At 42.4% G+C, this 24,382-nt stretch overlaps 1 protein-coding gene across 2 annotated transcripts; it reads left to right on the forward strand.

The window, feature by feature from the left end:
• The first annotated feature begins 8,128 nt into the window (after window positions 1-8,128).
• LOC145446773 (transcriptional coactivator YAP1-like) lies at window positions 8,129-16,099 on the forward strand. Of its 2 annotated transcripts, none has more exons than XM_080325140.1 (7): window positions 8,129-8,824; window positions 9,119-9,293; window positions 10,060-10,186; window positions 10,493-10,557; window positions 10,618-10,749; window positions 12,821-12,923; window positions 14,677-16,099. In XM_080325140.1, the coding sequence occupies exons 1-7, from the start codon at window positions 8,193-8,195 to the stop codon at window positions 15,000-15,002; spliced, it is 1,560 nt and encodes a 519-aa protein (XP_080181266.1). In that variant the 5' UTR covers window positions 8,129-8,192; the 3' UTR covers window positions 15,003-16,099. The 2 variants fall into 2 exon arrangements, with proteins under 2 accessions (XP_080181266.1, XP_080181267.1); XM_080325141.1 differs by having other exon boundaries at window positions 8,130-8,824; window positions 9,152-9,293.
• The last annotated feature ends 8,283 nt before the right edge of the window (window positions 16,100-24,382 follow it).

The following is a 24,382-nucleotide window of genomic DNA, read 5'->3' on the forward strand; positions in this document are numbered from 1 at the left end:
CATATAGGTTTAATTGTCCATATGTGTGCCTAAATGACTGGCGCCGAGTGTTCCTGTCTTGGCAATCTGAACCTCACAGGACAAATACCACCCCGTAGGAAAAATTATATGCCAGTAAAGAAATACCAATCTGAAATTGTAGGATCCTTCAGTTTAGTAGGCTATACGTTTGGGCTATTCTATATTTTTTGATACAGCAGACAGGAGACAGCAGACAGGAATAACATCATGTGACGAAGTCATACCAACGGTCCACCCGCCCAAAAATGTTCAATTATTATTTACGGGCTCTACAGTTTCAAACACACCTCACTCAGCTCTACCGGTAAATCTGATTACGTGAGCAGAGAGGACAAGAAATTGGTAGCAATATATATGCAATTCCCAATCTTATTGACCGATTTTATCACGAATTATCGAAAATTTTCGCACTAGCTCACTAAACAGTACAGCTATAATTTCGTGGCAAAAGCGAACAACCTGATGGGGGGTCAGTTTATCACCCAATGGGAGTCCAAGACTCAAGTTTTTTGGCGGGGGCCTGACGAAGTGCTGTTTCGTTCATGCCAACGGGTATACACCCAGAGATGTTTAATTATTATTAAGGGGACCTACCTTTTCAATCACACCTCACTCAGCTCTATACCGGTAAATCAGATTACGTGAGCGGAGAGAGTATAAAAATTGATAGCAATATATATGCAATTCATGATCATATTTCCTGATTCTGGAATGAATTATAGAAACTTCTCACGCTTCGCGCGATTAGGCGAGAAAATTCAACTCACTAAACGGACATCCAATGTAGCAGATAAGTATTAGCGGTAAACAGCGTACAGGCTGAGGGGGGTTTATCACCACATGGGGGCCCAAGACCAACGTTTTGGGGGGGGCTGACGAAGTGCTGTTACGGCCCTACTTCTAGCTAGGTATTAGCCCGTTTTTCGGGTAGCCTATATGTGTCAATAACCAATATAAGATTTTTCCGACGAAGCACCATTTTAGACACTGATGGACACATCATCTGAAAGAACTTTTATAGGAAAATTGCTCGCGGAACAATGCCGATTTATGACTTTTGGGACGATTTCGATTTAGTCCTTTTCAAAATCAGACGAATAACACCTAACAGCGGTTATACAAGTATAGGCCAACCCAGCATGGCCTACCAGCCAGCTAAAAACATTGGTGATGACGTGTATTTGACAAATATGAAAGTCTGTCGTTCAATTCAATCAAACGTTAGCATTAAGAATTATACTCCCTAATAAATGACAACTCAGCAGCCTCAATTAAGGGAATATCGAATATGTATTACATACATAGATATTTGCTGTTGGGTGGAAATTTAGCGCCTTCACATCTGTTATTTATTTGGGCAAGTTTTTGTTACGCTAAAATCGCGAGAAAGTTGCACTTAATTTTAGTAAAAAATGCATTTATAATTTTTGTTGAATTATTAGGGTATGAGATACTCGAAAGGTTCCGTTGCATAAGTTCCTGCAGAGCTGTCAAATGTGTTACTTTGCCATTTAATGGACGGTCTGCCGTGAAACCTCCAAAAATTGCATTTTTTCCCGGCACACAGCAAGAACATTACGAAATGCGGGATTAAATTCCCCAAAAAAGTCAAACAGCATAGCGATAGCCCCCTGCCCCTAAAAGAAGTCAATTAACACATCCTTAACCCCTAGTTCTGCAAACTTGACCCAAGGCCTTACAGAAAATCTCACTATCGGCGACTTTGACAGAATCAATAGCCTGAAAAAGGTGACCCAGTAAAAATGTAATTTTCGACGGTCTCGCCTGGGCGTTCGTGAACTGGGAAACTATCCCAAATTTAAACTACAGAATTAATAAAGCGATCTATTTGCATATTGGTCATGCTTGGCAGGGGTAGTTGAACTTCTTGCTTGCAAGCCATTGTGTCATAGATACATAAACGGTGAGATGCAGCTCTTTGTTATGCAAATCAAAAAGGCTAGAACGATACTAGAAATAGTTTGTAGCATTTTTTAAATCACTCATTTACATTTTCACGCAATATATTTGATAGAAGTTGCAGTAAAAATTGGCATGACGAAAAATAGAGGAAAGTTGCAAAAAGTTGCACCATAAAATCCCTTCAAACAGCTTAAAGCATCATAGATTCATAGTACATAGATTCTGAGTATCTATACTGTGCGCGAAGTGCGACGAAAATTCTGGGTATTACGTGACTTTTATGAAAATTAAATGTTGGTACTTCCTGAAAACAGCCCCGAAATTCCACAGGCTATCTTTCTTATTAGAGGATTAAACTACTTCTACTTGACAAATTGAAAATAGCGAAAAGTAAGTAAGTAGTTCACAAAATATTACGAAGTAGAAGTAGCGAAAAAAAAGATCTATTTGAGTAAGTACCAGAAGTAGAGGAAAACTACTTGAGTACTTCGAAAAAGTAGAAGTACTTCGTTACTGACCACCTCTGGTAGCTTCTTCGACTAGGCGGTGTTTCCCAAAATTTTTGTTACACAACTACCGCTAACCAGGTAGCGAACGCCCCCTAACCCCTCCTACTTCCTAAAAAAAGTTGTTTGGTCCCTATATATTGTCGCGTATACTTTATTGACAGTCCGATGTAGGCTACGTTAAATACGCTATGTCAGGGCCACATTTTTACGATTTCTAGTCGTACAACGCTATTTCTCTTCCAAATCATCACACTTCATTTTGGCGCGATATGCGCTTCTACACTTCATCAATCAATCAATCAGGTTTATTAATATTTTCATCGTTTCAAAACATCACAAGACTGCGATACAATGAAAAGATAGGAAGGTGTCGAAACAACTTGGAGTAGCCTTTAAAATCAGACACCCACCTTAGCCTAGGCGAAGTAAAGAAGAGGCATGCACAGTACACTGAATGAAAAGTAATGCAGAGAATATTAGACGCAAGCGACAAAATGAGGTGGCATGTGGCGGAGGGCGAGGTCAATGTCAGGTCGTGGTCCGGTAATCCTGAAGACTGGGTAGTAGGCTATTCATTTAGAAGAAATTGCTTGTATTTCGACTTGAATGTGAACATGCTCGACGACTGTCGGATAGCCGGCGAGATGCTGTTCCACAATTGGGGTCCGGCATACTTGATAGAGCAATGCGTTTTCTTGTATTCAGTCCTGATCATATGGTAGTTGTTCTTCGTTGACGCGTGTGTGCTGTAGCCTACTGTGCGCTTTTGTCTCCGATGTGAAGTAGTCGTTGAAATTTGAGGGACATTGACCGCAATGGAACTGATACATAAACTTTGCAATTTCTAGCTTCCTCGTATCTTTTAAGTTTAGAACACCAAATCTTTTGAGAAGCGATTTATCAGTTGCACGTCCAGGTCCCCGTGGGGCTTTGGCAACGATACAGATGATCCGCTGTTGAAGTTTTTGCAGTGGGTCAATTGTATTCTTGCAGGCAGCACCAGGGCTGTGGAGTCGGTAAATTTTACCACCGACTCCGACTCCACACATTTTCAATATACCGACTCCGACTCCTGGGTCTCTAAACGAACCGACTCCGACTCCAGCATTATCACCAATTTACTTCGAAAATTATATGCCACATTGTCGGTTGAATGACTATCATACAACCATTAAACATATGCAAACATATGATTAACGGTGGCATGCTAAATTGTTTCATTGTGGCACAGCTCGAATTCTCCACTATGCAATTAACATGAAAGAACGATTTGCTAAATATCCTTCCTTTTTCAAGTTTTTATAACATGGACTCTCTAATATCCTGAAATGTATGAATCATTCAAACATGGCAGATATCCAATCCTGTATAATAAAAATGTAGATAAAAAATCCAAGTGTAGCTCTTGTGTATGAGTCAGCAACTAATAAAGAGATTGAACTTACTAATTTTTTCATTGCACACTATCCTGATTACAAGCACATACACTCTTACTAATAATAGACATTGGTCATAAATGGAATTTAGTTAGGTAGTCAAAGACCATAGCCTGTGTCTAGTCTACATGTACTTAATCAATTATTCAAGGATTGGGACTTGCAGTCTTTCTTAATCATTTCTTCGGCCCAAACAGCTAAGCTACACTACAAATATTTTTAATTTTGTCAAGTGGGAAGCATCGTTTGGTCATATTTACATCATTTTTACAATTTTACAAAACCAGCCGATGCATTTGCTCTGTCACAGTATCATGGTATGATTCCAAAAATTGCATCAATTTTGAATGCATCGCGAAAACGCATATTGCGATGTTCTTCCCCTGTGCAACTGAGTTGTAATTTGCAAGTAATGTCTAATTTTATCTATATCAGGGGTGGGCAACTTTTTCGGCGAAAGGGACACATGAGATTTACGAACCATTGCGTGGGCAACTGGAACGTTGATAACCTTTTTTTAGTCGTCCGATAGGAGCGAACCGAATTAGGTAACATTGCGAACAAGACTTATATTAATACGCTCTAAAATTGATAACAATATGTCATGCAACTGTGCAGTGCGCAATCAGGCCCCGGTCGCGCGAAGCGCGAAATGTTTTTGCAAGATAATGACTGAAATATATCAATAAATATGTTGCTAACATACATTTGGGGTCGCATCTGTATACCACTGGGCTCATTTGGCAAGGACAGGATTATTCGACGTTTAGACATAGCAAAATCGACGGTATCAGTGAACATGCATCTATCATTTTGTGCAAATGTTTTGTCGACGATCTCGCTGCGAGTGCACAAGCGAAGCCGCATGTTGGACGACACGATATCTCCTAATTGCGAATATAGTCAGACTCAATTCTGTGAATAATATGTAGGCCTGTTTATAATTTTCAGAAGGGGGCTCAAATATTGAATGCAACAAATCTAGTGACAATCAATCATGCGAAGTACCGAGAAAAATTTCAAGTCAAATAAATCTGTTATGAAATACTCTACTTTATGGTCATATACGAAAATCTGGGATACATGTGGCTGGCCCCTGGATACGTCAATGCGTCAGAACTGTTGTTTTAGTCATCATCAAATTTCGCGGTCATGCTAATCAAATTTTGGTTGGCCTTGCAATTGTATCTGATGTCATAAATAATTTCGAGAATTACCTCGCAGGCCACACCTAACTTTCTCGTGTGCCAAATTTGCCCTGCATGCCACGGGCTGGCCGCACCTAATATGTATGGTTATTAATAACTAGGGCTGGGCAAAATCTAGTAGCTGAGTGATTCGATTCTGAATCACGTAATATGCTTCGAGTCGAGTCAAGTAATCGAGTATCGCTCATTATGACGTCATAACTGAATGTAATAAGTCAAAGTTCAAATATGTACCGTTTATGCCACCATAAAGAATATAATGCCTCTTATACATCTCATAAATGATACTTTGGTATTATTTTGGCCATCCGATTTCATTCCACTTGGTGACAATTCTGTGGCATAATCATGATTTTGGAAATGTGCTACGTCCAGTAACTTTCGTAGCTTTGTACTATATGTTTCGTATGCTACGATACCGCCAATCAAGGTTTCAAGGCTTCAACAGTGAAAATGAGTATTGAAACTTTAATTCTCGTTGATAAATTAACTTTCAGTGGCGAGGAGCGTATAATTTCAGTACTCGAAAAAATCGTATTTCACTACTCGACTCTAATCATTAAAATTAATACTCGATTCAGATTCGAGTACTTGAATCATTTTGCCTAGCCCTATTAATAACAGTGATTGGTGGTACATAAAAATTCTATTGAAAATTCTGCGAAAGCAAATGTTTTCATGATAGAGAAGTTGGAGTCGGAGTCGGAGTCGAAGTCAGGGTCATTCTCACAAACTCCGACTCCAGTCAGTATTTTCCCCACGACTCCGACTCCGACTCCAACAAGCGAAAATTACTCCGACTCCGACTCCACCGACTCCGACTCCACAGCCCTGGGCAGCACCCCAACAAAGAATTCCGTATCGTCCTCTTTGTACATCCGTTTGCTTGTCCGTGCTCATAACAGTGTTGGGATCAAGTCAGTACCTTCGAGTCACGAGTCATCTCGAGTCATTGCACATTTTGACTCGAGTCAAGGCAAGTCAATCGATTTTCGAAGGTGACTCGAGTCAAGTCAAGTCACTCGTTTTTTGGAGGTGACTCGAGTCAAGTCGAGTCAAGTCAAGTCAAGTCACGAGTCAAGTCACAATTCAAGTCAAATTGAATTTTCGAAGTATGAGGGATGATTCAAAGGTATTACATTTTGCTAGCTGTGTGAGTGACAGATTGATTGGTGATATATCTTGAATCAAATAACGAGAAATTGAAACAAATTGATATGGTACAATACACTGCCCATCTATACATCAGTGAGAGTATAAACGCATAAACTGTATTCGTTCGATTCAAATCATACGAGAGGGTTGGCTAAGGTGGGCACTTCGCGATGTAAGCACTGAGCAGTCTAACAAACAAAGTAACGTTACTATTAGATTATTCAACACTAGTACCTACATAAACGTAACCTGTGATCATTTCGTTTTCGGTCAATTTATTTGTGATGTATCAATGGAGGATCAGTGAAAAGTAAATCAGTGAATGACTGATTGCTCTCACAAGTCACACCGGCATATCGCGAAAAATCCGAACATCAAAAAGATGCAGCGATTTAATTGAAACCGTTTACTAGATGACTTGAAATTGACTCGTAAATTTTGCTCCGAGTCACGAGTCAATCCACATTTCTGAAGCGCCGAGTCAAGTCAAGTCAAGTCATTTTTGCAAAGTGACTCGAGTCAAGTCAAGTCATGCGAAAAAGTTGACTCGAGTCTGACTCGAGTCAAGTCATGACTCGAGTCATCCCAACACTGGCTCATAACTTGCGCTCAATAAGTTACTGTGCAAAGTTAGTCTACTCGTTATTTGTTTGGTTGCTTGGTTAGTTAGGACACTCCATGTTGCAAAGCAATGAACATAAGCGGAGAGCGATGTTGACGATTTTCGATTGAATGCACCTTGTACGAACGCAAACAACGTCATCGCATATTCATAAATCTGACTTTGGTTCACACAACACAGAGATATATAATAACTGATGGATTTTCCTAAATACTTTCACATATTCCATACCGCTCTCAACGTCGTTTTCTTCTCTCAGCGAACCTCCGTCGCTCAATTTGTAGCTAGCGCCCACTTTTGGTATCACTGGACAGCGTCAGTAAGCTAAATAGATAAGAACTTTTCCATAAGCATTGTTTTCCGCAGATGAAAGAGCGTCTTTGTGAAGCCTAGGTCCACCCAAACTTATCCTTTGCACTTTCTTTGAAATCGCGGTCATCCTCGCTTTTTTGATTGATAGATGGAATCGTCAAGGAATGTGAATACCGTATACTGTAAGTGGGATCTGATATGAATATGCTAATTCGTATGTTCGGGTCGGTTTGGTCCCTTATGTGCGTCAGTTTCACTGGTTTCGAATGAAGTCCACAACCTTGACCGCCATCTCCCACATTCCTTTTATGGCAGGTCACGTGATCAGAAGAAATACTCCAGCCACTAGATCGGAAGTCCGAACCGCGACGGAGTTCGCCATTCGTCGTGTAAATAAGCGGCGTAGGCGAACTCGTTACGGCTACTGGTTCTTATTATTGAGCAATGGAAAGTGGTGGAGGTGTGCCTTGTTTCATACTATATTAGACAGGTTGAAGATGGAATTTGGACAGGTAATCAGTTAATAGAGTTTAGAGTGAGCTATGGTGTTGGATAAACATTTATTTTTTACTCGGCACCGATCCGAAATAAAAGAACCGTAGGCTAAGGTGGGCAGTGGTTTGCCGCAGTACAATTCTTCAAAATACGAATGTATGGATTTTTCTGTGTGATGTTTTATATTCAGTGAACTCGGTAGATAGTAACACAAGTAGTCTCTTACTTTGAAATTGGCTGTGGAAGGATTGTTAAAGTGATGGATGATGATTAGAAAATATATTCATATTGAAATGAACCCGAATGTTTTCGGCTGACACTCATCAGAGGTAGCCTAGTGGAGAATTCAAACATGAAAATATTTTATTATGCAATTCTATGCTTACTGAAGTTATCTACCTTCAAATCTCCAAGGGTCTCTTTAAATGATGATTGTCAACCTGGTACTTCTACCTCGGATTAAAATGTATTGCGATTTTCAGCTTACATTATTTTGTAATCTTCATTCAAGATGGAAGAAGACGAAAATGATTCTGAAATCAAGACAACCATTACCCAGAGTCGCTCTGGAAACAGTCAGATATTGCACGTCCATCAGAACTCTGCCAGTAAACTTGACCAACTTTTTGATGCCGCCTTGAATCCCAATTTGAAAACCAAGAGTTTGCCAATGAAACTGAGAAAATTTCCAAAATCATTTTTTCAACAACCCGACAGACCAAGGGGTCCTCCGATAATGCACGGGCATTCCAGATCTATGGGGGGACTGGTGTCGTCAACCATTAACCACTCGAGGAACTCGAGTACGGATTCTAGCGCGTCTCATCATTCAGGAATGAATTCATCGTCGAATAACCTGCAACAGTCCATGCACGCGAGCAATCCGATGGGGCAACGAACTGACAGTTTCACGCCAGGTCCGGTTCAACAACTTCTCCCTTACAATGGTCCACCTAGCCATGTTGGGCTTGGAGTCCCGCAAATATCTCATTCACGTTCAAAGTCTTCGCCGGCTAGTCTCCAAATGATGAATCCCAATCTGCAAATGAAGCAGAATAACCCAATCGAAATCCCGTCGGATATGCCTCTACCTCCAGGGTGGGAAGTAGCGAAGACAGCAGACGGCCAGGCATACTTCATGAAGTGAGTGATCTATTGGCGACTCATGCATTAATGACATAATGCAAAAAATTGACATCTCAGTAGAAGTTGTTCTTTTCAGAACAAGATTTTTTTATGATGCACTCATGACCTTATCTCAAGTCATTCAGGAAATCATCACAGCTTTAATGATTTCCTTTTATTGTTATGAAACCCCACCAAGCATAGGCTTGAAGCTTAATTGCTCTTTCCAATCTCTTATTATACTATAATTGAACTATAATGGTACCTGTGCCAAAGTGGAAAATGTGGAATGAGTTGTTCTTATTTTCAAAGAAAGAGGAAGTTGATATTTGATGGTGTTTACAGCCACACGAACCGAACAACTACCTGGATTGACCCCAGGATTGCATTATTGAAAGAACAACAAGAACGGGCGAATGCAACAAATATGCAACCACAAAACCACCCACAGTCTCCAATTCATAATATGGCTAACATACCCAATGAGGTTAGTATATTATCTACCGCGATTATTAATATTTTTATATTCACTTATTCACGCTATTCAGGTAGGCCTATACAAAGAGAGGAAATGATGAGACAATTAGAAAGTACACAAACTGGGTTTTACACTGACTACGTCTAGGGATTGACGCGTCCGATAATGTGGATTAATATTCATGTGAATTGTGAACTGTATGACATGCTTTTTGATAGAGAAATATGGAATAGTGAATATATTTATTCAGGGATGGATTTCTTGAGTCTGTAATTCAAACTGCAGACGAGAATTCGCAAATATACCAAGTACCTTGAAAAAAATATGGTCTGCACTCTGCACGGCCATTCGATTGAGCTCCCTGATATCCTGTAAAATGAACTGTAAGATAAGATTATTGTGCTAACATTGTTGTATAAGTCAATCTGATAATTCAACAAATTTGTGATATAACTTAACATAGCCATAGCATATTGTCCTCTAAATTAATTATGCTACGCTGCGTAATGACTAAAAAGGCAATTGCATTAACATAGTAATGTATCAAGGGCTGGGATAACAATTTAATATCAGAGCAAAAGCTCTATTTTACCTGGTAACTTTATAAAAATATCAATGTCAACGTTCCACTAATGAAATTAGTCGTTGTCAGTTGATGTGAATGAAAACGATTTGCATTAAATAGTTGCTCTTATGCCGCTATATCTTTGAAATCAATACTTTGTGTTGATATCATTTTCCTCCGAATATGACTTATTGAAAATATTTTGTTCAGCAAACTGTAGCACAACAGGGTCCGTTGCCTCCTGGGTGGGAACAAGCAACAACACCTCAGGGCGAAATATATTTTATAAATCATGAAAATCGGACCACGAGCTGGCTGGACCCAAGGCATTCGCAAAGTACGATGGATATTATATTTCATGCTTGATTTAGGTTACCTTACCGTAAATCGTATACTGTTCAAGTTGTGTGAATCAATTCCTTGTTTAGGCCTATTACTCTGCCAGTCTGCCTTCACTTGAATTTGCTTTGACTTGCGACAAAAATCGGTCCAGCAACCTACATTGTTAGAGTTGTTATATCATTACAAACGTTGATTGATCACCACCACCATCTGGCACCATTTGTTTGATATACCGTACTCGATTATTTTACTCAACCTGTTCGCCTGTGAAACGTTATCCTTTTTTGCATTTATCTTTCAGCTATGAACCTCCAACATGCAAACCAATCACAGTTCAATGCCCAAATGCAACATCAGCTCAGAAAGGTGAGCAGCTCACAAGTCGATGGAATCAATTATTGCACCGAGTAAGCCCTAATTGTTTAGATGAATCAACTTGATCTCAACCCTCCGTACAATCAACAAGCAAGCATGCAGGGATCTCAGATGATGATTAAGCAACTTTCAAGGGAAAAGGAGATGGTAATGAAAATGAGACATCAAGAAATGTTGAAGCAGGTAGTGTTGGTTTTTTACAATTGGTGACATGGTCAGTAGTATGTATTGGTGCGTACTGCGTGGTTACCAATTCGGAAAATTCTCTTTGCTAGAGTGGAATTATACAATAAGGAGTCATTTCCTAATACATACCTCGTCTAGACGGACTTGATGCAGGAACGTGGTCAAGCAATCTGCACGGTTCCCCATAATATAGATGCATCAACATGTGTTAAATAAGCAACTCAATGAATTGATTCTCACGCCCTACCCTCCACCATATTACTCAGTTAACTCTACCTTCAGACCACACCTCTGATCCTCAGAGGGATGCAATGGTAATATTAACAATCACTGGCTGGAACTGCTTCGATGAATATGGTCATCAGCAGTTGTGCAATTATCATCAGTTGTATTGATGAATTTAAATGCGGTAATGATTGAATCTTAGCCAAAATCTCTAAATGGTAAATTGCTATTGATATTTTTTTATACTGTGTACTTCAACATGGATATACGTTTTGGGTACTTGAAGAGTTCCAGTGTATATAGGTTAATATACTATGTCTCGCTGTTATTATAGCTGCTACGAGTGCTACCATACATATTGCAGCACGCAGTCAACAACCTTGGTCGTGTATGAGTGGAGTACTAACGTGGCCTCTGGTTTATACAGTGCGGTTGATAGTTGCTTTTTTATGCCTAGATACTATTGAGAGGAGCTTGTTTTGTTGGGTCGCAATTGAATGCTTTCAATGGTGAGGGAGATGAGAAAGTGAAAGGGTTTTATGTCATCGTGCCATTCGTAGTGAGGAAGTTGAAGTGATGAATGGCCTTCCAGTAAAGGTATGTGAAGAGAAATATAGAACAAGTAGTGGGATTAGGATATTCGGGTTGCAGGCTGTTTTGAGTTTATTGTTCCTTGATTCGCTTCGTCGATATATCCAGAAATTTAATGTTGAATGACTTGAGGGCAATATTTGGAAATGAATTATAGACAGACTGTGGACTGCTTATCTTTATCATTGTTTCAATGACATTACAGTAGGATAATAATTCTGTTCTGTTGTTCTCAATATCCATTTGGTAATCTACTTCTGATGTAACTGAACAGTGAACACAGTAAGAAGAGATGCCTTGAGCTAAGAGCTGAAGACAGGTATTCCTAAATATGTTGGGAATGGCCTTGTAGTTTCTTCCATGTGACTAATTTCTCTAACCCATGACTACATGAGCATTAGGCAGTTGTTCATCTCAGGCTAAACGCTGCAGGCTTGACTACCTAGCCTTGGATGTTTTGTCTAATTCGTCAGACTCTGTGTTATCATTATCACAATAGTCAAACTGTGTGTACTGTTGATTAATTACTGAATGCGCAATGTACAAAAGCGACCGCTTTCTTATGGAAAGACTGTTATGGTGCCGCAAAACCTTCATATATATATATCGACTTTTCAATTAGATAAAATAAAAAAGGGCAAAAGAAAACAGGAGACAAAAGAACATCGAGATAATCAGTTTTGAGCTCTTGTTAAGCGTCTTCAAGCGACAGCCCGCGTTGCGCTAGATCAGTCTCCATTGTCGAGCGCCATGTTCTCCGATTCCAATTCATGTAGCACTTCTTAAGACTACATTTATTTACCCTCCAGAACCAGTGCTCTGATTACTGATTGCAGAATGCTGTCATTGACAATTTCCATTTTCTATACAGTACATGGATTTTAAGATCAGTTTGACAAATAAAACGAAAACTTCCAAGTTTAACATGGAATTGCATATTACAATAAATCAATATCGTCGATTCTGGAGCAAATTTATCACGACCCAATTCACTAGTAGCTCAGCTCAAACCGACGCATGCCAAGAATCCTCATTTATCCTTAAATCGGTATTAATGAATTTAAAATTGAGTTTATCATACCAGGACTCTCATGTATACTTGTCCAATTGCAATTCCCTTTTCGGATTTCAATTTTTCAACGTTCTGTTGATTGCTAGTTACCTGAACATGAGATATTGTCAATTGGAATTGTCACACGCAGTTCTTATCCTCCCTTGATCATGCCAAATGCAAATGCCGCTTATGTTGCAGACTGGAATGGACCCATTTTTGGGGACCGGATCATCAGCACCCAACTTCAATCATCCACGAGAATCTGATGAATATCTTGGTGGTGCGGAAGAGATGGAAACAGGTGCGGCTAGGATAGGAAACATGATCTTGTTTTTGCACAATGTCACCCAACTAATGTTAAAAAGCTAGACTTACTTATTTAACTCCACTGTAGTCCTATTTGTTCATTTACCGTATGATTCTTAACTCTCTCAGATTCTCTTAATGGGTGAATGTCATGAAGACTTTTCGATGAAAAATCAAAATCTGATGTTGTATTGTATTTTCTGGTGATTTTTCTGGCTGATCGTTGTTAGACCCTAGGAGTTCCTGTTGATTGCTTGGACGATGGCTTTAAAAATTTTGAAAATCCAGTGTTTCATGTCATACGTCTCTATTATTCCGAGGGTGGAATGTAATTTTATTTTGAGGCTCTAACACTAACTTATGATTATGCGCAAATCAATATTTGATTTCGTCGGATAATTCATCATTATCCAGATCGGTGCAAACCATAATGATCATAACTTAGCTGGACAAGGTCTCCAATTACTACAGGAAGTATCTGCTGCGACTTGTCACCGAGCTTTCAGTAGAAGCTATGGTCCGAGTTAATCCGTTGCATAGAAAAGCCTGCATAAATATTTTTGAAAATCACATCACCAGTGTTTCGCAAAGTTTGTTTCAGATGACTCAATGGTGTCTGACATTTTGGTGGCTGTATTTGCACATGTAATTCTTCTTGAGGTTGATGTGTGTGATCGATATGATATAAGTCCTTGCATGACTTATCTATTCCGTTTTCACCAAATTACATGAGCTCTTAAAATGGAATGTTAAACAGTAGGCCTACAAAACAGACTTGGACAACTAGGTAATAGTGGTTGTCTAATTTCACTAAATTAGAGCGAAATGCCAGTAATCTAATTCTAATCTATTTTGGAAAAGCCGAAAATTTTCTAGTTGTCCAAGTCTGCTACAAATAATATTATGTAGGCCTACTGTTTACCATTTGATTTTAAGAGCTCAGGTATCAGGGGATTTCATGGTCAAATATGCTCCACTCTCTTCTGCAGAAACAAAACAAAAGCATGTCCAGTGGCCACCAATAATATGTATACTATTGTATCCCTGTATTATTATGTCTCTGATACCTGATTTTATAATTTGATGCACGAAATATTGCTTTATTTCACATTTTACCTGTCTATGATTTAGCCCTACGCAAAAAGGGAATGAAGTATATCGGGCCGTTTCACAAGTCCATTGTGTTATTCTTATAACAAATCACTTTTGGTTAGTTTCGACACCACACCGAATGTGTATTCTCAAGATTAAGTCTAAGCCTGCAATGAAACAAGCTCTTTCACCCTGTACCGACAATCCTCTTCAGATGGTATACTGACCAAATGTATGATTCATCAATGAAACGTTGAAACATTTGTGACAAGATAGGCTGTAACTTGTGTCATATTGGTATTCAACCTACAGGCAATATTGGGTCTGCCATAACGTCCCTTTTTTAAGATTCAACCTTAATTGGAAGGTTGGTATCTTATAAAAGTACAGTGTTCTTATTTATAGGATATTCTTTATTTTTGACATATGTCCTTATTTTGTCTCATATTCAATGCTCGCCACAGGTCACAATAGTTACTCGAAGTGTCCGACGATACAAACAGGGGCTGAGACTGTGATTAGAACTGTGATGATTGTTTTCTTTAGTCATCAATTTCACAAATTTTGCGGTTAGGCTACTCAGAATGTTTGTCCATATGTCGATGTCGTCAGTGCCTATAGAAACACACCTTCATTCGATCTATTTCTGCTTGCAGATAGCAACAATCATAACCCGCAAATCGTCCAGCAGCAACAAAGCTGCATGGCGAATTTACAACAGCAAAGGCAGCCACAGCACGTCCATCCGCACCGTTCCGGAAGTCAGCATCCGGACCAGTTCCCCGATTTCCTAGACTCCCTGCCAGCGTCGAGCGTAGATTTTGGCGGCGACACTGGGAACCCACATTCCAATGCGCTGGCCGGGGAAGAGCTGATGCCGAGTATTAGCGAAACTCTGTCGTCGGAGTATATTAACGACGTCGAGTCGATGTTGAACCCTGTGGTGAAAAGCGAAACTATGGACAACATGACTTGGATATAGTCGAATCTTAGCGTTTGTACGCCTTGTATATAGCCCTGCTAGGCCATGAGGAATATACCTTCGCTTGTTTGCATTGTTGTACTGCGATTGAAGTGGTCAAAAAAACGAACCTGGATCGAGATGACGAGATAATATTGTGATATTCCACCTGCGATGTCACCAAAGTTTGCTTGTTGAGAGAGTATTTATTTACATCCAACCGGAAAACAGAAATATGCCACCATCGATGATGATACTGGGGGAAAATGCATACATAGTATTAGGTATCAGATATAAATAATCGATACGACCTTCGTGGTGAACTAGTCTGATCACATCCGTGTCAAACAAGTACATGCTATGGATGTAAGAATTGTTATCGGTGGTAGAACAAATTTTAGTAATAGGATCAAACACCCAAACTTTGTTTCCTCGGAAAACGTTACTCGTTTGGTCTGTTTTCAAGTTGAATGTAAAAATTGTTGCTAAACCTCGTCTGTTAACACCAGAAAGATATACCCCCACCGATCAAGCCTTCACCATGATATATAGCAGCAATTCTGTTTACATGCTCATCTTTTTCCCACAAGGCTAATTCCGACCTCGCTGCTAGTAAGAATTATTACATGTCTGTTCTATTGCGATGGCTTCCTATTTCACGGTGGATTCATATAATTGGTTTGCTGTATGATGTTTTGTTACCTATTTTCGTCCATGTTTTACTTATCCTATTCACTGACTGTCAAGTAGTTGGAGTGTTTCGTAAGTGCCTTTTCCTTTTATATAATCTGATGCCTTGACTACATTATCTGGATATAGGTCTAAGTCTCGCGCCAGCTACCATGTTCCGATGACGAAATGGTGTGAAGTTTAACCCGTAGTAGGTTTTTAAAATACTGACCAGCTTGGAGAAAAGTGTAACCCTTTTATAATAATGACACTCCTTGTAACTGCTTCCGGTATTTATCGAGTTGACCTCATGAATTTTTATTATGTACACTTTAACCTGATCGCTGGGCATTAGGTTTCTATCAGCATGATCTCTACTTGTGTTATCACAGTTTGTAAATAACTAGTATTTTATTAATGTGCCTTATCAATGCTATCTTGTTTGTGTACATGGGTCAAGTGTATGAAAAGGCTAGTAAAGCAGCGATTCTGAGGACAGAAAGCGTGAATGTTATAATGCCGACGGGCGATATAGCAGGATACTAGATGAGAGTTGCTTCTCTCGTGGAATGGTTGGGATTTGAACAGCGTTGTTGGATCCGGCGCTTTGGTCGTTTCAAAGGGGCGTCGCTGACCCTATGTACGTTCTCGTTGGGGCGGAAGGTGATATAACCGTATGCCATCCAAGTCCATTACTTCGCAATTGATCCTTGGCGCCAAACGTTAATTAGCGATTTCACCAGTTTCAATTATGGTTATTATGAAAGTTTACATAACATAACATGGTAGGATTATATTTTTGATCTGAACAAGTCACACGCAATGTACAATGCGATAAGACACAATGCGATGTCATGAACAGATAGGAGGATGTCCGACGACACGCATCAGTAGCGATCCTTTACTCGGACATCCACCTCGGCCTAGATTGCCCGATGTCACAGTTCTTTTCCGATGTTGTTCTCTTTGAAGCCGCGGCCCTTTCGACTAGTTCTTTCCATTCATTGTGAGTGCTTTATTTTCGTTGGGTCTTTGACTGGGCTTTTGTCGCCGTAAGAACGGCAGTGGCAGGGGAAGAGGAGCCCAGATAAACCTCCGACGGGAACCGAACCCGGTCTGTCTGCGTGCCGGGCGCTTATCGTAACCACTACACTCCCCCAAAGGTGTGAAAGCGACAGCGTTCCAAATCCAGCAATCGAATGCCCACCCTCGTCTACAGATAACGGAAATGGAAGAACGTGTAGGAAGTTGCGGAAAGACAACATTGCTGTAACATGTTAAGGTGCAACTGTGGTACGGTTACCGTCCTCATCTTTAAATAAATAGAAAGTTTCCTCGGATGACGCCTGAATGTCCTCTTTTTTTCTAGAAAGAAGAAGTATTGAAATGCGATCAAAAACTGGGACTCCATGGCAGCGGACGCCTGAGTCGACAAGACAATCAACGAAAAATACGGCGCGACAGGTATTTCGAGAGTAGAGATGAGAAAGACCTATCTTTAGTCACTCAACACCACAGAAGTATCGCAAAAAGCCGGTTATTCGGGAGTCGAGTCAAAGTGATGACTTTGTTAGTCACTATTCAGTTACCTTTGGAATCAGGAAAGGAGGACACTTTGACCAAATCTGAAAAGTTGATTGATCAAGACTGAAATCGGCCGATTTCGCTATTTTTGCTGTAAAATTTGGTGAGTTGACTAAAAAATCATCATCATCATCATTGGTTTATTAGCAATTTTATCAGTTCAATACACCACAAAAAATGCGATACGATGAAAAGACAGGAAGATGTCGAAGGGACAAGGAGTAGTCTATGGAATCTGACACCCACCTTGGCCTATAGGCGATGTAAAGAGGAGGCATGCACACTGAATGAAAGTAAAGAAGATAGTATAGAAAAAGAGAGCGACAAGAAATAGGGCGGCATGTCATGGGAAGCGAGATCGATAGGTCAGTCGTGGTCCGGTAATCTTGAGGATGGACTGTATTTATTTAGTAGGCCTAGTCATTGCTTGGAAGGACGTCACTTTGGATCGAACCACGAATTTCCCACTCGCACGTCCGTCTTTGCTATTTATTAGCGTCATTTATGCCCATTTTCACTCGAATCTATCCATTATCTTAGCTGTAAAAGCTGGACGAATTGCCAAAAAGTAGGACATTTTGGCGTCCTCGGAGGACATTTTGAAAAACCTGAAAGTGGAGGACAAATCCTCCTAAAGGAGGATATATGCAGTGGCGGCTCGTCCTATAGGGCAACTGGGGCATTGCCCCACCTAAAATTCGGTTCAATAACAATTATTTATCATTTATAGACGCACAGCAATCAATATAGGCTATACCGAAATCACAGCGAAAATCGCATTCTTGTGCTTTCGCTTATAAATGCCCATATATAGCGAAGTCTCTGCGAAAATCGAATTCTCTTCCGTGTTTTCGCTTTGCGAATGCCTAGCCGGGGCATGCCCCGGTAGCGCTCAAAACAAGCTTTCACTGTCTATTCTCTCACAGCCGCGCACAATAAAGAAACGGTGATTTACTCTCTCCTATTCATAAAATTACCGAGCAGGTGGGGCAACATAGCCTGGTTGCCCTTAAGGTGTGATGTAACAATCGAATCTATATCTGAACTCGGTTACCGTCATATGGCGTTGAGTCGATCTTTGCTGGTATACACTGTAAAAAATATCCTCGGTAAATCCCGACCTTAGGCTCGGATATGACTCGATTCAACCCGTTTCCTAGTTTTTTCCCCAAAACGTCGACTCGTTTTCAGTGCATTCCGCGAGTCACGCGAGATGTCAACCGCATGCGAGGTTGGAAATTACCGAGGATACCATTACCGAAGCTGGAACCTTACCGAGAATGGTCATTACCGAGAATAGACACAACCGAGAATGGACATTACCGAGAATACCATTACCGAGAATGGACACTACCGAGAATATACATTACCGAGAATGGTCATTACCGAGAATAAACCACCGAAAATTGACATTACCGAGAATGTACCCTCACGAGAATTACCGAGAATAATCATTACCGAGAATGGACAGCATCGAGAATGAACATTACAGAGAATGAACAATGTCAAGAATCCAACTTACTAGGACGGATGTTGCCGAGATTAATACCTGAGAATCGACACCGAACGTGACAACGCCGTGATAAATATATACATGTCCTGTACCTATGAGTAACATGCCCGCATGGCATGTATTGCATTCTCGGTAATGTCCATTCTTGAGGATGGATCAACATCAAAAAGAACTGTGACATCGGGCACTCTGGGCCGAGGTGGATGCTAGAGTGAAGGATCGCTGCTGATGCGTGTCATTCAAAATCCTCCTATCTGTTCGTTACATTGCATTGTGTCTTATCGCATTGTGCATTGTGCGTAACAGTCTTTGTCAAAACATTTTGCAGTGGAAAATTCCATTGTAAAATCGGGAGTTGAGATTACATCATCGCGCTTTCGGGCGATCATGATAGCTGATTATTCAGTACAGAGCAAGAATGGGCAATTATTTCCATCCGCGCTAAACGATGTCAAACATGTTACATTTTGAACTGCCTTGTAACCCGTATTCGCGTTTGTCTAATGCGTAATGCGTAGCCTAATGTGACATTGCAACAAAGAAGGTTTGGTGACTTTAATTGTCGCGGCATATTAGTATGTGATTATTTGTTCTGCGATCTCAAAATCACAATGCACGTTCAATTTTAACGCGCCTTCAATTTTAACGCGCCTAAGCCCACTAACTATGACACAGTAGATTCAGTTTTGTGGCCACCAATGCCCGCGCTTTCAATTTTATTTCACTTGGCATAATGAATGGAGTGCTGTGTAGCAAGCGCTTAATATAGCAACGAACACTCGAACAGGCACGAAGCTCCATCATTTCCGTCTCGCTTCAGCAGGCATGACAAAGTTTCCGCGACTATTTGCTCTTATATATCGACCCGAGAGAGGTCTTTTGAGGTCAAGAATTTGCCGCGCGAGTAGATGCGCGCTACAGGGTTGGTTCGATTGGTTTGAAATAAGGACAAATATGTTAGAAATGAGGTGAGTCTCATGTCAGAAATGAGGATAGTCATGTCAGAAATGAGGATAGTCATGTCAGAAATAAGGATAGTCGCTATATTCACTATAAAGTCAGTTACAGTACCAGGCACGACTTTCTAGTGCTGCTAACCCAGTCCGAACACATCCCAGACATGATGTCCAAACACGCCCCAGACACGATGTCCGGGTATCAACACAGGCCGAACACGCCCAAGACACCATGTCCGAATGACAACACAGGCCGAAAACACCCCAGACATGATGTCTGAACACGCCCCAGATACGATGTCCGGGTATCAACACGGGCCGAACACGCCCAAAAGACACCATGTCCGAATGGCAACACGGACCGAACACGCCCCAGACACGATGTCCGAGTGTCAACTCAGATCCGAAAACAACCCAGACACCATGCTTGAATGGCCGAACATGTCCCAGACACGATGTCCGATTGGCAGCACAGGCCGAACACACCACAGACATGATGTCCAAACACGCCCCAGATACGATGTCCGGGTATCAACACAGGCCGAACACGCCCTAGACATCATGTGTGAATAGCAGTACAGGCCGAACACCCCCCCCCCCAGACATGATGTCCGAACACGCCCCAGATACGTTGTCCGGGTATCAACACGGCCGAACACACCCAAGACACCATGTCCGAATGGCAGCTCAGATCCGAAAACAACCCAGACACCATGCTTGAATGGCCGAACATGCCCCAGACACGATGTCCGATTGGCAGCACAGGCCGAACACACCACAGACATGATGTCCAAACACGCCCCAGATACGATGTCCGGGTATCAACACAGGCCGAACACGCCCTAGACATCATGTGTGAATAGCAGTACAGGCCGAACACCCCCCCCCCCCAGACATGATGTCCGAACACGCCCCAGATACGTTGTCCGGGTATCAACACGGCCGAACACACCCAAGACACCATGTCCGAATGGCAGCTCAGATCCGAAAACAACCCAGACACCATGCTTGAATGGCCGAACATGCCCCAGACACGATGTCCGATTGGCAGCACAGGCCGAACACACCACAGACATGATGTCCAAACACGCCCCAGATACGATGTCCGGGTATCAACACAGGCCGAACACGCCCTAGACATCATGTGTGAATGGCAGTACAGGCCGAACACCCCCCCCCCCCAGACATGATGTCCGAACACGCCCCAGATACGTTGTCCGGGTATCAACACGGCCGAACACACCCAAGACACCATGTCCGAATGGCAGCACAGGCCGAACACACCCCAGACATAATGTGTGAATGGCATCATAGGCCGCAGACACAATGTCCGAACACAGCCGAGACACCATGTTTGAATGGCCGAACATGCCCCAGACACGATGTCCGATTGGCAGCACAGGCCGAACACACCCCAGACATGATGTCCAAACACGCCCCAGATACGATGTGCTATTGGCAACACAGTCCCAACACCCCCCAGACACGATGTTAATAAGGTTGGTCGTGTTTGAAATAAGGTCAGTCTAGTGTTTGAAATAAGGATAGTCATGTTAGAAATAAGGATAGCCATGTTTGATATAGGGATAGTCATGTTTGAAATAAGGATAGTCTCATGTTTGGAATGAGGATAGTCATGTCAGAAATGAGGATAGTCATGTCAGAAATAAGGATAGTCGCTATATTCGCTATAAAGTCAGTTACAGTACCAGGCACGACTTTCTAGTGCTGCTAACCCAGTCCGAACACATCCCAGACATGATGTCCGAACACGCCCCAGATACGATGTCCGGGTATCAATACAGGCCGAACACGCCCGAGACATCATGTCCGAATGGCATCACAGGCCGAACACACCCCAGACATAATGTGTGAATGGCATCATAGGCCGACCACATCCCAGACATGATGTCCGAAGTCGCCGCAGACACAATGTCCGAACACAGCCGAGACACCATGTTTGAATGGCCGAACATGCCCCAGACACGATGTCCGATTGGCAGCACAGGCCGAACACACCCCAGACATGATGTCCGAACTCGCCGCAGACACGATGTCTGAGTGTCAACTCAGGCCGACACGCCCCAGATATAATGTCTTTTCTGGGGTGTGTTCGGCCTGTGTTGCCATTCGGACATGGTGTCTTGGGTGTGTTCGGCCGTGTTGATACCCGGACATCGTATCTGGCGCGTTTTCGGACATCATGTGTGGGATGTGTTCGGACTGGGTTAGCACTAGAAAGTCGTGCCTGGTACTGTAACTGACTTTATAGTGAATATAGCGACTATCCTTATTTCTGACATGACTATCCTCATTTCTGACATGACTATCCTCATTTCTGACATGAGACTATCCTTATTTCAAACATGACTATCCCTATATCAAACATGGCTATCCTTATTTCTAATATGACTATCCTTATTTCAAACACTAGACTGACCTTATTTCAAACACGACCAACCTTATTAACATCGTGTCTGGGGGGTGTTGGGACTGTGTTGCCAATAGCACATCGTGTCTGGGGCGTTCCGACACCATGTATGGGTTGTGTTCGGCCTGTGCTGCCAATCGGACATCGTGTCTGGGGCATGCTCGGCCATTCAAGCATGGTGTCTGGGTTGTTTTCGGATCTGAGTTGACACTCGGACATCGTGTCTGGGGTGTGTTCGGCCTGTGTTGCCATTCGGACATGGTGTCTTGGGCGTGTTCGGCCCGTGTTGATACCCGGACATCATGTCTGGGGTGTTATCGGCCTGTGTTGCCATTCGGACATGGTGTCTTGGGCGTGTTCGGCCTGTGTTGATACCCGATCATCGTATCTGGAGCGTGTTTGGACATCATGTCTGGGGTGTGTTCGGCCTGTGCTGCCAATCGGACATCGTGTCTGGGGCATGTTCGGCCATTCAAACATGGTGTCTCGGCTGTGTTCGGACATTGTGTCTGCGGCGACTTCGGACATCATGTCTGGGATGTGGTCGGCCTAATGCCATTCACACATTATGTCTGGGGTGTGTTCGGCCTGTGCTGCCATTCGGACATGGTGTCTTGGGTGTGTTCGGCCGTGTTGATACCCGGACAACGTATCTGGGGCGTGTTCGGACATCATGTCTGGGGGGGGGGGGGGTGTTCGGCCTGTACTGCCATTCAAACATGGTGTCTCGGCTGTGTTCGGACATTGTGTCTGCGGCGACTTTGGACATCATGTCTGGGATGTGATCGGCCTATGATGCCATTCACACATTATGTCTGGGGTGTGTTCGGCCTGTGCTGCCATTCGGACATGGTGTCTTGGGTGTGTTCGGCCGTGTTGATACCCGGACAACGTATCTGGGGCGTGTTCGGACATCATGTCTGGGGGGGGGGGTGTTCGGCCTGTACTGCCATTCACACATGATGTCTAGGGCGTGTTCGGCCTGTGTTGATACCCGGACATCGTATCTGGGGCGTGTTTGGACATCATGTCTGTGGTGTGTTCGGCCTGTGCTGCCAATCGGACATCGTGTCTGGGGCATGTTCGGCCATTCAAACATGGTGTCTCGGCTGTGTTCGGACATTGTGTCTGCGGCGACTTCGGACATCATGTCTGGGATGTGGTCGGCCTAATGCCATTCACACATTATGTCTGGGGTGTGTTCGGCCTGTGCTGCCATTCGGACATGGTGTCTTGGGTGTGTTCGGCCGTGTTGATACCCGGACATCGTATCTGGCGCGTTTTCGGACATCATGTGTGGGATGTGTTCGGACTGGGTTAGCACTAGAAAGTCGTGCCTGGTACTGTAACTGACTTTATAGTGAATATAGCGACTATCCTTATTTCTGACATGACTATCCTCATTTCTGACATGACTATCCTCATTTCTGACATGAGACTATCCTTATTTCAAACATGACTATCCCTATATCAAACATGGCTATCCTTATTTCTAACATGACTATCCTTATTTCAAACACTAGACTGACCTTATTTCAAACACGACCAACCTTATTAACATCGTGTCTGGGGGGTGTTGGGACTGTGTTGCCAATAGCACATCGTGTCTGGGGCGTTCCGACACCATGTATGGGTTGTGTTCGGCCTGTGCTGCCAATCGGACATCGTGTCTGGGGCATGCTCGGCCATTCAAGCATGGTGTCTGGGTTGTTTTCGGATCTGAGTTGACACTCGGACATCGTGTCTGGGGTGTGTTCGGCCTGTGCTGCCATTCGGACATGGTGTCTTGGGCGTGTTCGGCCTGTGTTGATACCCGGACATCGTGTCTGGGGCGTGTTTGGACATCATGTCTGGGATGTGTTCGGACTGGGTTAGCAGCACTAGAAAGTCGTGCCTGGTACTGTAACTGACTTTATAGTGAATATAGCGACTATCCTTATTTCTGACATGACTATCCTCATTTCTGACATGACTATCCTCATTTCTGACATGAGACTCACCTCATTTCTAACATATTTGTCCTTATTTCAAACCAATCGAACCAACCTTCCTCGATGCGCGTACCAAGCATTTCGCCAGGAGTTAACGAACAGAGTGCGGTTTCACGCCGACAGACGGCCATGAATTGGGTATGTTCTTAGAAATTATATGGCGATGGATATGAAACATATGGTAGGCAGGGGATTTATGTTGTAAATGAGGCTGATGATGGATCAATATTTTGTCGTGTGGAATATATTCTATATTT

Source organism: Botryllus schlosseri, chromosome 9, assembly GCF_051294905.1.
Source record: "Botryllus schlosseri isolate E-star chromosome 9, Bs_hap1, whole genome shotgun sequence".
NCBI classification, from domain to species: domain Eukaryota; kingdom Metazoa; phylum Chordata; class Ascidiacea; order Stolidobranchia; family Styelidae; genus Botryllus; species Botryllus schlosseri.